The following is an 18,370-nucleotide window of genomic DNA, read 5'->3' on the forward strand; positions in this document are numbered from 1 at the left end:
AAACACCACTCCCCCTGTTAAGCTGCCAGCCCTGTCCATCCCTGAGCCACATTTCTGAAATCCCAGTCCCATGTTCCTAACCATGCCCTGAGTTCATCTGCCTTCCCTGTTCGGCCTCTTGCATTGGAATAAATGCAATCTAATTTACATGGTTCTCTGCTTTGCTCCTGCCTGCCCTGACTGTTTGACCTGCTCCTTTTCCCAATTGTATCAGTCTCAGACTGATCTCTTTCCTCACTGTCTCCTTGGGTCCTATCCCCCACCTTACTAGTTTAAATCCTCCCAAGCAGCTCTAGCTAATCTCCTTGCCAGTATATTAGTCCCCTTCCAATTCTGTGCAATCTGTCCTTCTTATACAGGTCATTTCTACCACAGAATGGATTCCAATGATCCAATTATGTGAACCCTTCTCCGTTACATCAGCTCCTCAGCCACGCATTCATCCGCTCTATCCTCCTATTCCTATCCTCACTAGCTTGTAGCACTGGGAGTAATCCAGATATTACTAGCCTGGAGGTCCTCCTTTTTATATTCTGGCCTAACTTCACACATTCTCCCTTCAGAATCTCATCCTTTTTCCTTCCTATGTCATTAGTTCCAATTTGTACAACAACAACCTGCTGGTCCCACTCCCCTTTGAGAATATTCTGCACTCTCACCGGGATATCTTTGATCCTGGCACTAGGGAGGAAACACACCATTCTGATTTTTCGCTATTTGCCGCAGAAATGTCTGTATGTGCCTCTGACCAGACTCCCCTATCACAATCGTTTGCTTGGAACCTGACGTACCCCTTGTTATATTAAAGCCAGTCTCAGTACCGGGCACTTGGCTGTTTGTACTGCATCCCTGAGAGTCCATCATCCCCTACATATTCCAAAACATCACACTTATTTGAGATGGGGATAGCCACAGGAGACTCCTGAACTTCCTGCCTCTCTCCCCTACCTTTCCTACATGGTAACCATCTACCTGACTATATCTGCAGTTATTCTCCCTTCCTATAACTGCCATCCATCACACCTCCTAGACCCTGTAAATTCCTTGTTGCCTCTGCAACTCCAATCGATCCATCCAATCTGATAGGATTCGCAATCAAACACACTTACTGCAAATATAATCCTTAGTAACATGGAAATTCTCCCTAATCTCCCAGATCTGACAGGAAAGCACAACACTCTACTAAAGGCCATCTTGCACCTTAACAATCTACACAAAGTAGCACAATCCTCCTGCTGTAAAAAAAACTGCTCCAGGCAAGCTTAGTACTTATGTTTTATATTTTTAAATTTTACCCAAGAGAAAAATCTCATTAAAATATATCATTTCTAATATATGTATCACTTTTTGGAAAGTCTGTCAGTGGGATAGAAGAACTAGCACAGTTTAGTATTAGAGCTGAAAATGTGTTGCTGGAAAAGCGCAGCAGGTCAGGCAGCATCCAAGGAGCAGGAGAATCGACGTTTCGGGCATGAGCCCTTCTTCAGGAATGAGGAAAGTGTGCCAAGCAGGCTAAGATAAAAGGTAGGGAGGAGGGACTTGGGGGAGGGGCGTTGGAAATGCGATAGGTGGAAGGAGGTTAAGGTGAGGGTGATAAGGTTGGGGCGATAGGCCGGAGTGGGGAAGGGGCGGAGAGGTCAGGAAGAAGATTGCAGGTTAGGAAGGTGGTGCTGAGTTCGACGGTTGGGACTGAGACAAGGTGGGGGGAGGGGAAATGAGGAAACTGGAGAAATCTGAGTTCATCCCTTGGAATAACAATAACTTTTCACCACATAGATCAGTGACTTAGAAAAATAGAACACCGAACTCATAAGGTAACAAATTTATACAGCTAATAGCTGTACATTGTAAGGCTGAGAGCACAGACAGGCTGAGCAATTAGAAAAACTTTGATACACTGGTTAGCGTATGTATTTTTTTAATAGATATTTTTATTAGAAATTTAACATTTTTACAAGTTTACAAAAATAAACATAACTCTCAGATATAAACATTGATGTACAATAAACTCAAATATACAATAGCCAAAATTTAACAAAAGACAAAAAAAAACGAAAAAGAAGAAAAAAAACAAAACTCAACTATCTACTAATCTAACCTACAACTAACCAGAGTGTATATTTAAGTCTCTTACATGCTTGGAATGTGTTAACATCAGATGTAATAAAACCTGTATTCGTGAGGGATTCCTCCCCCGAGGGGCCCCAGACCAGCCAGGTTTGTAATCTCAATTAAATAAAAGCCCTTGTTAGGATAGCCGAAATATCTGTATTTATGTAATTCAAAAAGGGCTGCCATATTTTATAAAATAATTCGGTCTTTCGGTGCATCATATTTGTGAGGAAGTCAAGGGGAATATATTCCATAATTAATCTGTGCCAATTTGAAAGTCCAGGGGGCCCTCAGCCACCCAGTTTACCAAAATATTTTGCCTTGCACAGAAAGAAAGAATAGAAAATAGTCTCTTCCCGTACGTGTCCAGGGAGGGAAAGTTCGAAAAGCCCAAAAGGAGAGATACAAGGTCCACTTTAATTTCCGTTCCTAAAATTTCTGTCAGGGTACTTGCTACTTTAGTCCAATATCTACGGATCTTATGACAGGTCCATAAGCAATGTACAAGAGTGTCCACCTCTATTTTGCATTTAGGACACATTGGAGATGCTCCTGCCTTAAATTTTGCCAGTCGAACCGGTGCTATATGGGCCCTATGAAGTATCTTCAGCTGGATAGCCTGGGTTCTGTTACAGATAGTAATTCTTCTAGCATTTTCCCAAATATCATTCCACGTTTCTATAGAGATTTCTCGTCCCAAATCCTGATCCCATGTTTTAAGCAGATTATCCATATCTCCCGATACTTCATCATGTAGTAAATGATAAATAGTACTGACAGAAGATACCCCCACTGGTCGTAGGACACTACATTCTCTATCTGATTTATAAAGACTATCTAATAACTTAGTCTTCTTCTGTATATAATCTCGAATTTGGAAGTATCGAAAGAGGTCTCCATTAGGTAATCCGAAATTCTGACGCAGCTGTTCAAAAGACATCAGGACCCCATCTTTAAATAGATCCCCTAAACATGAGATACCCCTGGATCTCCAGAGTTTAAAAGTGGCATCTGTAAACCCCGGTTGGAATCCCCATGCTCCCACTATCGTTGCTTAAGGGGATGTTTTATGTGAGTTGCCCTCATTTTGCCGCATTATATTCCAAGCCTTAATTGTATTTAGTATTATAGGGTTTTTACAATGATCTGTAATGATTTTCCTCTTGTCTGAGAATAAAAGGTTAATAAGTGGGTATTTTACTTGAGAGGCCTCGATGTCCAACCAGATTGATTGTGGATCAGACAAGACCCAATCAGCTGTGTAACTTAATAGGGAACTTAACTGATATTTCCTAAAGTCTGGGAAGTCCAATCCTCCCCTTGTCTGTGGAAGCTGTAGCTTCTTCAGCTTAATGAGGGGCCGCCTATGATTCCAAATAAAGGAACCCAGCCAGACATATAGTTTACATAAAGCCGTCCTCGGCAGCATCACCGGAAGCATTCTCATAGGATATAGGAGATGGGGCAGGACATTCATTTTGATCAGTGCTATTCTACTCAACCAGGAAATTGGAAAGTCTCCCCATCGCTGGAGGTCCTGCCTTATCCTTTCCAGTAAATGCACAAAATTAGCCTTATACAACTGACCAAATACTGGAGTGATAAAAATGCCTAAATATAAGAAGCCCTCCAGGGACCAACGAAAGGGAAAAAGGGATCCGTCCGCTAAGTGGGGTATCATAGCAAGGCCACCCATTTTGAAAAATTAATTTTATAGCCTGAGAATGCGCTAAATGTATTAATAACTTGGATTAGGCGAGGTACGGACATCAAAGGATTACTGAGGAATAGAAGAACATCATCTGCATAAAGGGTAATTTTATGTTTACCTGTGCCAATCCTCGGGGCAGTTATATTAGGATCAGCTCGCATAGCTTCTGCTAGTGGTTCAATTATTAGCGTAAATAACAATGGCGAGAGGGGACATCCCTGATGGCAGCCCCTACCCACACTGAAGCTATCCAAACCTAATCCATTGGTAACCACAACTGCTTTGGGATCACTATACAATGTTGAGACCCATTTGGTAAACACCTGTCCAACGCCAAACCTTTCCAATGTGTAAAACAAATATGACCATTCAACCCTATCAAATGCCTTTTCCACGTCTAATGAAACCACTACTCCTGGTATCTTTCCCTGATGACAGGCTTGAATCATATTCAAAACCCTTCTAATATTATTGGATGATCTACAGCCCTTAATAAACCCCGTCTGATCCTCGTTTATAATATGTGGCAGTATCCTTTCTAGTCTCAGTGCTAACGTTTTAAAAAGGATTTTAAAATCTACATTTAGCAAGGATATTGGTCTATATGATGTACAATCTTCTGGGTCCTTTCCTTTTTTAAGGATAAGAGAGATATTTGCCTCTTTCAGCGAAGGCGGGAGACAGCCCTGACTATATGCATAGTTAATCATGTCAGCCAATATTTCTGTAAATTCTTTATAGAATTCAGCTTGAAAACCGTCTGGGCCCGGTGCCTTACCACTCTGAAGTTGCCTAATTGCATCAAGTATTTCTTGGAGTGTAAGAGGAGCATTTAGGACCGATACTTGTTCCGGAGTTAGGTCTGGAAAGGTCAAATTTTTAAAAAATGACTGCATCCTCCTCGTCCTATCTTCACAATCCTGCGATTTATATAACTCAGAATAAAATTCTCTAAAGATCACATTAATCTTTTTATGATCATGAGTCAAAATACCCGTACTTTCCTTGATAGACGTAATAGTCTGAGGGGCCTTTTTTTTCTTTGCAAGAAATGCTAAGTATCTACCTGGTTTGTCGCCATATTCATATAACCTTTGTTTTGCAAATAATATTTCCCTCTTAGCCGTTTGAGTAAGCGTAGTGTTTAGAGCTGAACTAAGAGCTGTAATCCTTTGCAATTTAATAATAGAAGGTCTATCAGTGTATGCTGTTTCAGCTGCTTTTAAGCGAGCTTCAAGCAGACGCTGTTGTTCTCCCTTCAATTTCTTCTGGGTTGCTGAATAGGAGATGATCAAACCTCGCGTGTAAGCTTTGATGGTCTCCCACATCATTGATGGGTTGCTAGCTGTACCTGAATTAATTTCTAAAAAAGTTTTAAATTCTTGAGAGAAGTATTTTACAAATTTACTATCTTTCATTAGGAAGGGGTCCATACGCCAATGCCGAGGGGATGTCCCATTGTTCCTCGCCTTAGTTTCCATATATACAGCAGCTTGGTCGGAAATTACTATACTACCTATTTTACAGGATGATATGGAATTTAAAAAAATCGAGGGGGCAAAAAACATGTCAATTCTGGTATGACATTTATGTGGTTTGGAGTAGAAAGAAAAATCTCTGCCCTGTGGATGAAGACATCTCCATACATCTACTAATCCTAATTCTTTGTTCAGATCCATCAATTGTCTAGATCTGGGAGATACTCCTGCAGTACTCTTGGGAATCCTATCTATTTCTGGATCCATAATACAATTAAAGTCTCCCCCTATAATTATATGACGGGCACCAAAAGCCATCAATTTTGAAAAAGCTTCCATTATAAATTTAAAGGGGTCTGCCGGGGGGCAGTACAAATTTAAAATCCCATATTCTTCTCCATTTATGAGGGCCTTAATCAAGATATATCGTCCAGATTCATCTTTTATCTGCTTTAGGATTTTGAAAGGGAAATTCTTCCCAACAAGAATAACAACTCCCCTGCTTTTTGAGCTAAAAGAAGAAAAAAAGGCCTGATCAAATCCACCCTGTCGTAATTTCAAGTGTTCTTTATCTGACAGGTGTGTCTCCTGTAGGAGAGCTATATCAACTCTTTCCTTCTTAAGATTTGATAATATTTTCTTCCTTTTGACTGGCGAATTACTCCCCTTGACATTCCAGGTGCACCACTTAACCGACTGATCAACCATAATCATCTGGGCCAATCCGAGATCCCTCGGGAGGGGAAACCCTATCCAGAACATCCCGAGCATAGAGCATATAAAATGCACAAAAATAAAGTCTCTCTAATACACCCACAACAATACAATAAAAAACTATTTCTAAATTAAAAAAATATAAAACGTATCTAAGTGGAGATTTTCCCCCTTGTTCCCAAGGGGTGTCACTTCCTTTCCAAAAGTCCATCATATCCTCTCCCAACCAATGTCCCACCCTTGACCCAGGCACTCCTCAATAAAATGAGGAAAATTCAAATATAATACAAAGCTAGAGTTAACAGTGAGCACCCTACCCCCACCCATACCTACACCTGGATATATTTGGTAATGTTAATACCATATATAAACATATAACTATAAAATTACCACCTCAACAAATAATAATTAAATATAATAATACAAAATAACAAGGGAAAACAACCCCGCTCCTAGAGACAGAGGTAAAATTGAATAAGGTAACCACCTCCCCCTACCAACATTAACCAAAGCCCCCAGCTTTTATATATATATATATATATATATATATATATACACATACATACATATAAATACACACATATACACACATCCCTCATATATACATAAAATAATAGAAGAAAACAACCCCAAGGGGGGAGAGAAAATCAAATCCCTCTCACCACTCCCCATGATAATATTAAACAGTAAGGTAGGAGAGAAAAATAAAGGGGGGATATAAACCAAAGTGGGGGGAAAAGGCAAACCAACATCCATTATGTCTTACAGTTTATCTAAGAGTCCAAGAATTCCTTAGCCTTTTCTGGCAATCCAAAGTTATATACGGATCCTTCATGGTTAAAGCGTAACGTCGCTGGGTAGCGTAAGGAGTACTGAATATTTAAGTCCCTTAAACGCTTCTTCGCCTCGTCGAATGCCTTCCTCTTTCGAACCAGAGCCGGGGAAAAGTCCTGAAATAGCATGATCTTGGATCCTTTATAGATCATAGCTTGGGGGTCTTTTCCAAGATTTCTAGAGGCTTCTAGGAGTATCTGCCTCTCCCTATAGCTCTGCAGCCGGAACAGGACCGGGCGTGGACGCTGGTTCGAGCCGGGCCTGCGTATTGCGACCCGGTAGGCCCATTCTACCCTTACCTGGCCTGATCCAGCTTCCAGATTTAAAAGTTGTGGCAGCCACTGCTCCAAGAATGCTGTAAGCTGGCCTTCCTCTTCCCGTTCAGGAAGGCCCAGCAAACTAATATTTTTTCGACGACCTCGATTATCGAGGTCGTCAATGTAATTCTCTAAGGTCCCGACTCGCTGTTCGAGAGTCCAGACCTGATCCACGGCCGATTGAGCTGCAGTTTCAGAGGTCACGGCCTTTAACTCCACCCCTCCGACTCGGCGCTCAATTTCTTGGATGTCTCGGTCGTGCTTCTGCAGCGCGGCCGAGAGTGAGTCCCATCGATTTCGGGACTCCTCGATGAAAGCGTCGATCTTCACGTCCAGCTTGGAGATCATCTCTACAAGGCTTGTCATTGTAGGTAAGTCCCCTGGGGCGGCTGTGGACGCCTCTGCTGCAGCTGAAGAGGGTGGGGGAGGGGGTCCTGCTTGTTGAGAGCTGCGGGCTCCCTTCCCTTTAGTCATTTTAATTAAAGATTTGATTGTTTAAGTTTAATATTAAACAACTAATTAAATTATACGACTATTATAAATGATTTGGTGAGTGTGGTGGGGGTGGGTGACCCACTTTACCCAAGTCTTGGGAGGAGCACTGCAGACTCAGACTTGCTGGGTCGCCACCATCTTGGATCCCCCTTGGTTAGCGTATGTATAAGTTAAGTGCATGTGTAAGGTTACCCATTTTGGTTGCAACAGACAAATATCAATATTTTCTTCATGATGAAAGCTCTCAAATGGAACAAGTACTGATGCAATGATGTTTGAAAAGCTTTAGGATTGCTTAGCACCTCAACTTAATTCAGTTTTGAAAATTAAAATGTAAATTATAATACACTTACTGATCAGACATTTACTCATTTCTATATTATTAAAATCTCAGTTTATTAATGTGTTTTCTTTGCAGAGTGATAGGCAATATAAAAATAAAGACAAGGCTTGTTTCTTGAGGATAATATATACTTTCCTCAATAAAGTATGCATTTTTCAATAAAATTCAAGCAGTGGGCCAGCAGACTTTAAAAATAAGTCACTAACTTTTAGAATTGGATATTCACTGATAAGTAGTCTATCATTGCATATCATAAAACATACATCATATCATCTGGGGCTAAGATGCCAAATGAGCACTTGTGGCAGTACAGTACTACATCTTTGTGGAAATCAACAGAGTAGAAACCATCGAATATCAACTACAGCCTATCAGATCTTTCCAACTCAATGTGAAGAAGCAAAAGGTAATTTATACCTTCCTTTGGGAAGGAAATAGAAAAGAGAAATAGGAGAAGGTGGTGGTTGGTATTAGCAAGAGATAAGTACAAAGCAACCAAAAAGAACCCACTCTACTCACTATTTAAAAAAAGACAGTAGGTTCCTCCAAGGTCAGCTGTGAATTTCATTGTCTGTTAATTTTTCTTAGATGTATTCCAATGTCCAGAAATACTTGAACTCAAACAGCAAAGGCAGCAGCTGCGCAGATTCACTGCTGCATCAGTCAGCAATGTAGGTTTCTTTCTCGCTCTCTCTCTCTCTCTCTCTCTCTCTCACTGACCATGTGGTCTCTTCCTTATTTTAAAAGTTCTGTTGTTTTGATCTTTTTTCCCCAAAGTTTGAAAACAATGCAACAGCTTGTCAAACAGCAACTACTGATCCTGGAATTTGAGGAAATCTCCTCCAACACCTAAAATACCTCAAAAAAGAAGCAGCTCTTACAACCACAATTTTTTTCCCATCCTCCATCTTGGATTACCCAGATCCCTTTAGGACCTCCTATGAGGCAGCAGTGCTAATCACTGTTCTAATTTCAACTGCATATGTTTTGCCAGAATTTGCTGTTAAACGTACACTTTGACCAAGGTGAGCACTAGTAGTCTCACTATTATATTGTCACCATTATTTGGAATTCTACTTTACATCTATAACTTCATCACAAAAGATCAATGATCTTACACATTATTTCTCTCAGATACTGCCTGACCTACTCACTTTTTATAACATTCTCTGTTCTTAACTGCATATAAGCTAAAATCTATTTTTCTTTTTGTATTTGTGGTGAAACGGTTAAAAATTATGTCCCAATACATGTGTGAATCTAACCGGAATGGAGGTGTTGCTTAGTCCCGTGTGAATCTTATTACACACCTCCCCGTGTGAATCTTCTTATCTGTATGTAACCAGAATGGAATGTGTTTTTTAGCCTTGCTCTGCTGTTCACATGAATGTTTATATCTGGAAAAGAGTATATCAGCTGGAAAAGTCTCCAGTTCGGGGAGTCTGCTCCGGGGTTACGTTTAACCGCCGAGCGTGGGTTGTTGGCAACCGCTCTACGAGAACTGACGGCTCCCAGTTCCGGTAACATGTAGAGTGAGTATAAGCCAGACCCGTTGTAAGTATGAGACCTGGTTGTGGCGACGCTGCGGGGAATAAAATGCTCATATTCTAGCAGACTCGCCTCTTGGTCGTTTGTTCTGTGTCAGACTACTCTCCTACGAACCTGACCTTGAGAATTTTTTAAAACAGTATTTCACCAGCCTGGGTGATCCGGATATTTGAGAACGAATAATACTGTAAGAGATTACATTATACAGAGAGCTGTCGGGGCAGAGTCCTTGTGTGTACTTAAGGCTGAGATAGAAAGATTCTTGATCAGTAGGGGAACAAAGGTTATGGGGAAAGGGCAGAAAAGTAAACATAAAGAATGTCACATCAGCCATGATTCTATTGGAGCAGGTTTGAGGGGCTGAACGGCCCACGGATGTTCCTATTTCTTATAGTCCATAGTCTCGCATTTCATCAAAACCAGAATTTAATTTTATCCATATTGTTGGGTGAAGAGCTCTCCTTACAGCAAGTAGATTCTTAATGAGAATGACCAGTTTATCAGCTCTCATAGCTCCTAGACTTGATCAATTACCACACAGGATGGCTCTTTCACTCCCAGAGGTCAGCCTGGAGACAGGAATGGCACTTAATGAGAGGGGATGATTGAGTATCCAAACTCTGCTCTCTTCCTACATGAATCAGAATTAAATTCTTGGTAGAAGGGCTCATGGCCTGACTTTCCTGCTCCAATATCAACTAAGGTCCTTAAATGGTCAATTAAGGACCAGGTAAGGTCCTCTGGATATATTGCTGGGATGAACTAGTGTCAAGTGGACCTAACGCCATGACCCTATTCAACTGCAGCAATGTGACTTTAAGATTGCCAATAGCCTGAAACTAGACACAGCAATTCGAGTCAGATTCAAGTAAGAAACAAATTTTACCCCAGGTGAATATTGAAAAGTGTTCAGTGAAGGATTAAAAATGTGCAATAACTCTCACAATGCAACATGTTTCAAGGGAAACCTAGAATGAATGTGGTATTCCCACTAGCTGCTTTCTTACAGGTAGCTTGTCACTTCATAAACGCAGGGTCAAGACTGAGATGCTGGAAAAGCACAGCAGGTCAGGCAGCATCCAAGGAGCAGGAGAATCGACGTTTTGGGCAAGAGCCCTTCATCGGGGAATTTTCACCAAGACAATCAATGCCTGATTGAGGGATTGAACATTGAGCAGAGGATGATGGCTAAGAGCCTTTCCTTTCACCTTCTTTCACTGCAACTACAACCTCCCTTACTTCACCTTGTCCTGGGACTTCTTCTGGCAGCAGCCAGGACCTCTTCCCTGACGTTGCTGAGTGCAAGAAATGTCAGCCTCTGATTACCTGGCAGCTCTCTGAGCAGGCCATCCACGTATGCGGTCTTGAATCAAGAGGAAGGCCCATTAGCGGCCTCACCACTGCCTGACCAGTGTGTAGTTCAGCAAAACCTCCCTGAAATATTTCTCCAGCCAACAGGCAAAATTCAATACATGACAACAAGATTCTACCCATAAAGCAAAACATCTTACTGCTGCCATTGAAGGGTTATTCTACAGTTACATTAGATGTTGGATGTGATGTATCAAAAATGTATGTGACAGTTAACATTGAAATTAATTGAAAGCAGTGTCACAGACAGGGAGGTGAAGAAGATATTTAGCATGCTGGTCTTCATCAGATCAGGCAATGAGTATAGGAGTTAAGACATTATGTTACAGTTGTATAAGTCATTGGTGAGGCCGCACTTGGAGAAATGTGTACAGTTTTGGTCACCTTCTTATTGGAATTATCTAGTTAAACTGGAAAGGGTGCAAAGAAGCTTTACAAGGATATTGCCTGGACTAGTAGGCCTCAGTTCTAGAGAGATGTTGGCCAGGATAGAACTTTATTCCTTGGAACATAGGAGAATGAGGAGTGACCTTATTGAGGTGTATAAAGTCATGAGGGGCATAGATGGGATGAATGCACGTAGTCTTTTTCCCAGGGATGGTGAATTGAAAACTAGAGAGCATAGATTTAAGTTTGAGAGGGGCAAGATTTAAGGAGGACCTGAAGGGCAACTTCTACATGCAGAGACTGGTGCATATATGGAATGGGCTGCCACAGAAAGTGGTTGAGACAGGTATAGAAGCAACATTTAAAAAACATTTGCATAGATGGGAAGGATGAAGAAGGATATGGACCAAATGCGGGCAACTGGAACTAGCTGAGTGGACACCATGGTCAACATGGACCAATTTGGGCTGAAGGGCCCGTTTCCATTCTATATTACTTTAGGAGTCTATAACTCTAATTGAGGTTGAAAATGTGAAATCAATAGGTAAATGTGTACTTTTGTAGAACAGCAAACTGTCCTACCAATGCATGAAATTTCTGAAGTTGAATCATCACTTAATAATCACAACAGACTTACTTACCAAAAGAAACTTGATATTTGTTAAGTTGAGTTTCATGCTGCTTGGCTTGTTCATAAATGACATTTGCATAGTTGGTCAATGCATCAGCATAATCTCTGCAATCAAATGGTATGATGATAGAGTCGGCTATCTCATAAACCAGTCCTCCTCGGATCTGGGCCACCGTAAGAATTTTCTTAAAGGTTGGGTCATAAAACCTCTCCACTATCTCAAATGTTTCATAAGCACTGTGATATACTGGGTAATTGCTGAATTTGGCAGTTCTCTGGAACACACAAGGAATACCAGATACAATTAGACAACATTATGAAGTGAGAATCAACTACATATTGAAAGCAAATCCATCTTCATCAATTCACATTTGTAAGGTCCAGACACTTAAAAACTTTTGAAATAATTACTGAAAACACTCAGCAGACCAGACAGTATCTTTGGAATGTAGAGGATAATATTGATATTTTAGGTAATGAGCATTTGTCAGAGCTGGAAGATGCTTCAGGAAACTGGAGACCTTGAGTCAAAGAAAAAAAAGGAAGAAAATAATTTGCCTATAATTAAGTGAAAGAGCATCATTAATTAAATGATAGAAATGAACATAGTATAAGACAAAGTAGCAACAAATAGATGAATATAATATGCTTCTGAGACCTGAGGATATCTAAATGGCTATTAAAGAGGAGCAGAAAGGAAGGAAAAAAACTTTAAAATGGAAACAAAGTGCAGATAGAGGCTATTTAAGCCCATTGAGTCTGCACCACTCCTCCGAAGAGCATCCCACCAGGACCCAAACCCCATCCTCAGGTAAAGCTCCCCTTTAAATATGCTGTTATTATCCTGTTGAAGAAAACCCAAACTAACATTCTGTTGGTGCATGTACTGCCCCATCTCTAATTTCACTTCCTTTCCAAAATCATTGATGATGTTGTCAACTTAAAGGATCTCTGCCCATCTTCCCTTGAATTTCATTTAAACTTTCTCCAAATCAGGTTTCTGCCTCTGTCACCATACTGGAGCAGAATTTAAAAAAATCAAAATCACTGTTAAGGTTGAGTCATATTTGACTTTGATGTGAGCTTTTGATCATGTCTCCACACTATCACTAAGAATGTTTAGTTCCAAATCATTGCCCATTCCTGCCCTCCACTAGTAAGACAACAAGAGGATTGGAGATCTGAGGCACAGAGAAAGCTGGTTAGGATACAGCAGAGGCCCAAAGTACAGCAAGAGGAGCAGAGGCCTAAGAGCATGGTAAGAGCAGCAGAACCTCAACAACATTCTGGCAGTAACAGAAGCCCATAAGTGTTCAGAGAACTGTAGCCACAAGAGCCCAGTGAATGTAGCTCAGGCCCAATGTGGAATTGTGTGAAACAGATAGTTACATAATGGGAAAACTGGCTAAGCCAAGGTTGTAATACAACACCAGACAAGACTATAACAAAGGTCAAAGCAGGTTTTGGGAAGTCAATATGATAAACCTCGGAAGTAATAACACAAATCACAATTCAATGTACTGATCTAATAGATGACTAAACTCCCATGATAGTTATTGATAGCTATTGATAAGTTTTAAGTATAAGGATTCCTGCTCTTCTGTCTGTAAGCGTGAACTTGTGAAACAGACTCAGTGCTGTACTCAACTCTCTCTCTTTTCCAAGTTAAGCCAATCTGCATGCAGTTTCCTTATTAATAAAGGCCAATTGTTTTGTCAGACTAAGCTTTGTTGAAATTTTGTTGAGTTTGTTTAGCTCTCACAGTCTCACAATGCTGTAGTTATTTTTAATCTATTTCAACATCATGAGCACAGTGACAGAGACAGAGACTAAGAGTAAAATGAGATCAATTGAAGCTTGAAGGTGCAGTTGCAGGAATCATGATGAGTGGCTATTCGCATCTTCTTTATGGTCACAGAATATCCTTGGTGAAAGTAGTGAATGTTAAAGGTGATAAATAGAGTTGTAAACAAAGAAGTTGCTTTGTCCTGAAAGGTGTTGCATTTCATGAGTATTTTTGGAGTTACGGTGATCCAAACAAGTAGATCTATCATAATCCTGTCTTGGATCTTGTAGACAGTGGACTGGCATTGGTGAGTTACTACCACAAAATTTCTAGCCTTTGACCTGCTCTTACAGCTATAGTACACATATGGCCATTTCAGTTCAGTTTCTTGGTCAATAGATACCCCCGGGATATTAATAATGGGGTTTCAGCATGTCAATGTTGATGGAAATCAATGCAATTCTGATGAACCACACCTGCATTAAGTGTCTGCAATACAAGGAATGTGGGCTCACAGTTGCTGAGTTGGGATCTAAGCAGACATTACAATGCATCAGAGATACTTTGATCAAGACTCATTCACATTTCTTAGGTTAGGTATTAGTTTAGATTTGGTCACAGCCAAAGACAGGAGGATGTGGCTGTGGATGAGGGAGGTATTAGGATCATGCATGCAATAATGTAGGAATTTCATTTGTCCAACAGGTAGAAAGATCTTGCTACCTAAGTGGATGACAACAAACACTGCAGAGTAGATGAGCAACTGAACATGGTCCTATGGTACAGCAAGTTATTCAAGTAAATGGGAGAGTTGACGAGAATACTATAAAATACCATAGAAAAGCAATTAATTCTTGATTTAACTATGTTCATACCAATAGAAAATTGGTTGATGCAAATCTCTGTTTTGATTTTAACACCTTAACAAACTGTTGACTTTATTAATTGGTAAAATTCCATTGGCAATGGGTGCCTGTATTTGATATTTACATTTGAATAGAAACAAGAAAAGGTAACTTCCCAACTATACCTCAATGTAAAGGACAGTCAAAATACTGGTCTCTGTGAAAATTATCAATACTATGTTTGATATAGATGTTTTATCAAATAAATAGTTCATCATAAAAATGTTGAAATTTCAGTAGATTTGAAACTTTAAAAAAAACTATTTGGTGCAGTTTGTGAAATCATGCAAAAAGTAGTTAACTTTGAGCAGCAATTAAAATATGATAAAAGCATAATGAAAAGAAAAAAATCAGGAAACATGCAGCAAAGCTCCAACAATCTACTTTCATGTACCTTTTGGATGCACTCACCCTGTTCTTTGTATATCGTACACGGCCAGAGGCAATGCCAAGTCGCTGAAAATAAGCTTCAAAATCACTGCCAGATCCCAGTTTTCTTATCCTAAATATATTAATAGATGAGAATAATTGTAAAACCTGTAATTTAAAGAAATCTTACAATACGTGTTGTGCATCTAGTAATTTCAACATGGCAATAGCTTGTTTGACTTGTTCATTTTAAGCCAGTCAGCAAAATATTTGAATGAGACAAAGAACTTTAGGTTGGATTTTCCGAGAACTGGAAATCTCAGTTTGGTTGCCATTCCGGCCCCTCCTATGGTTTTTTTAAACTACAGAAGGGGGCTGTATGTATCTGACTGCTGATTCTGGGTCCAGCAGCAATGTGGTCGGAGTCTAATTGAGCGGAGCTGGCAGAGAATTGGGTCAGATCTGCGAAAGGAGGAGAAGACAAGTTGGTTCTGGTCCAGTGAGCTAGGGAATTCCGTCAGGTCTTGACATTTGCATTTGAACAGGAACAGGGGAAGGTAAATTGCTAACTTCACTCAATTGCAAAAGGCAATCAAAATGGAGGTCTCTGTGAAAATACTATGCTCCGCCTAGATGTTTTGTCACACCAAATTAAATTATTCAATATAAAAACAACTGTTGAAAGTTTCTTTTTGGAAAATACTTTTTGGTACAGTTAGGGAGGTTGGGTCTGGTCTAGTGGACAGTATCAAATTGGCTCCCTAGGGTGAAAGACGAGAGAGGAGGTGGAGTTCAAATGTGTGTCACATCAGGGTTTGGGATTTGATGTAGGGAGGTGTAGCTGAGTGAGGTAAGTAAGGATACTTACTCAGGAGCATGTATTTGTTAGTCTAACTTGTTCTGAAAGGCTTTTTTTCACTAAATTTCATCAGGAACCTCAGAAACATCTAATTTAAATATGGATTTTCTGGTGGTTCCAAGCAGGGAGGGATTACCCAGTAGAATTTGGATATTTCCTTCAAGCTGCTTTGATTTTTATTCTACAGGTTCCCCATGCACAATTCCCATCTATGCTGGAAGCAACAACTGAATGGTCAGCAGAAAATGCAGGCCAGTGCCAATTTTTAAACTGTTAATATGTACAGAACAATTCTACTGATAAGTTCGTTAATTATACAAGTTAACTTCTGATTAACAGCCTTTCTGTACTTAACAGCAAATGCTATGAAAGTGATAATAGTATTTTAGAGAAAAGCAGATTTCATCTATTAACAGCTTGATGTATTCTTTGCTTATCCAAAAACAGTAAACCAAGATGTCCGATCAGATATTCCTTTTAATAATACCTTGGAATCTAAATAACTGAACAGACTTAGAGAGATAAAATTGCAAAATAACTAACATCAAATTCAATGATGGTAAGTTCATTATAGCATCAGAAATATAAATTACATTATAAAATAGTATTAAATGTAACAATGGTGTTGAAAGTACATATGAAATGTTAAATACAAAGTTTATTAAAAAGTCAGCTACAAACAAAAGAATAAACTACTTGAAGATGGAATTAAAATGTAATTTTTGCACACTGAACCGTTTTGGCAAAATAATTAATAGATACCATAACAAAAATATGTATACAAAGTCATTTGTATAGAACTTGAATATTGCTGAAAAAAGGCACATTTTGTCAAAGCATTTTCTTGCACTCATGAGGACATTTCCCAAGAATAAAAACTTAAGGGGAAAACGAATATTTATATTCCATGATAGTGCTGATTAGTTGGCAATTGCACTCTGATTGGCAGAGGTCATGCCATGGCAAAAATATCCGTTAATGTTGATTCAAAGTTAACAGCCAGGCTAAGTTAAATTTTAAAACAGACAGGTTGACAGACAGATTGGTCAGGATATTTCTCAGAAAAATGAATCAGCAAATTACTGTTATCTATTAAATTGAGACAGGTGCAGGATGTGCACATGTTCTTTCAATTTGCAAAGTTGAGGACCCCGTATATTAGCATAAGTAGCTTCCTGTATATTCAAGTGCCCTACAGTGCAAGCCCAAATGGCAGTTCTAAATTGGTTCTCAGAATAATTCCCGGTCAGGGAACGTATTTTTTCCATGCTGTACATCTCTATGACTCTATAATTCATCACATATTCAGAAATATTCAGCAAATGCTCAATTGAAAAATCACATCTGTTCAACACTTTCGCAAGTACAGGTAGACAACCCTTTACCTGAAATCCTAAAATTCAAAAGGCTCCAAAGTTTGAAGGCTTGTTTGTGAAGTTTGTTTTCTCATTAACAAGGTTGTTTGGCATACAAACAGTTAATCCAAGCCACACCCACTCGATGCGTGTCACTTAGATGTGATGGGGGGTATGGCCCAGCACAGCCAGGCCTCAATTCTGTCTCAAGGCCTGTTTACTCAGTGAGTCTGCTCCTCCAGTAATATTTCTTAAAATTTCACCATCAAACTGTCTCTTATTCTGAAATTTGAAAAATTCTGAATTCTGAAAACCAGCTGGTCCCGAGCATTTCGGATAAAGGATTGTGCACCTGTACTGGCCAGTACAACTGTTTGGGTGTTTCTTGTCAACAGCTGAAGGGACATACTGTTTGATACAATCTGTCAATCTCTGGGACATGCTCTACATACCTGTTATCATATTGGCTCCAAATTCATATACCACGTTTCTGTATATATCATTACTATTGCAGAATGCCCTTTTTGGTTTTGTTAATGATTGGTGGTATTAGCAAGATAGAGTGAGACGATCCAAGTTCTAGGAAGAAGTTGTTGTGATGATAATCATTGGGGATTTTAAATCTACCCACGGCATTGAAAAATCAGATTGGCAAAGGTAGCCTAGATGAAGCATTCAAATGATGATTCACAGGATAGTATCTCTGCACAGCATACTTGGAAGCAGGGAGCAGGCAATTGTGCAATTAAACAAGATTAATTAATTAAGTGCTTCAGTGAAGGTACTCCGAGGTAGCAGTGATCTTAACATGATTAAATTTTACAGTGAGTTTGAGGGAGAGAAGAGTGGTCTGCGATGAGTATGTAGGATTACTATTAGGGGGCCCCTACACCACTCCCACGAATGACTTCTTGCATTATCATTTATCATCTTGACCCCAACCACTTCTACCTTGAACTTGAAAAATCCCTTTCTATTGTGCAATTACCATCATTAATTAACAAGACCACTACTCCATGTTTACCTAGTTTCCTAGATCCTAAATGTCCTCTGTCCTTCAATATTCAAGTCCCACTCCTAATCATTTGGTGGCCACATCTCAGTAATGGCTACAGTACTTATTTATTTATGCTCTCAATTCATCTGGTTTGTTTA

General features: G+C 39.7%; 1 protein-coding gene across 1 annotated transcript in view; it reads right to left on the reverse strand.

The window, feature by feature from the left end:
* Window positions 1-18,370, reverse strand: part of naalad2 (N-acetylated alpha-linked acidic dipeptidase 2) — a 153,813-nt gene that overhangs the window by 21,406 nt on the left and 114,037 nt on the right. Inside the window, exons 15-16 of the mRNA XM_043691542.2 lie at window positions 15,044-15,134; window positions 11,952-12,216 (exon numbers count right to left, since the gene is read on the reverse strand). Coding sequence (XP_043547477.2) covers window positions 11,952-12,216; window positions 15,044-15,134 — 356 coding nt within the window. The remainder of the gene's footprint in view (window positions 1-11,951; window positions 12,217-15,043; window positions 15,135-18,370) is intronic.

This window comes from Chiloscyllium plagiosum, unplaced genomic scaffold (genome assembly GCF_037043375.1).
Source record: "Chiloscyllium plagiosum isolate Xiang-an unplaced genomic scaffold, Cpla_swu_hap1 HiC_scaffold_6, whole genome shotgun sequence".
NCBI lineage: Eukaryota > Metazoa > Chordata > Chondrichthyes > Orectolobiformes > Hemiscylliidae > Chiloscyllium > Chiloscyllium plagiosum.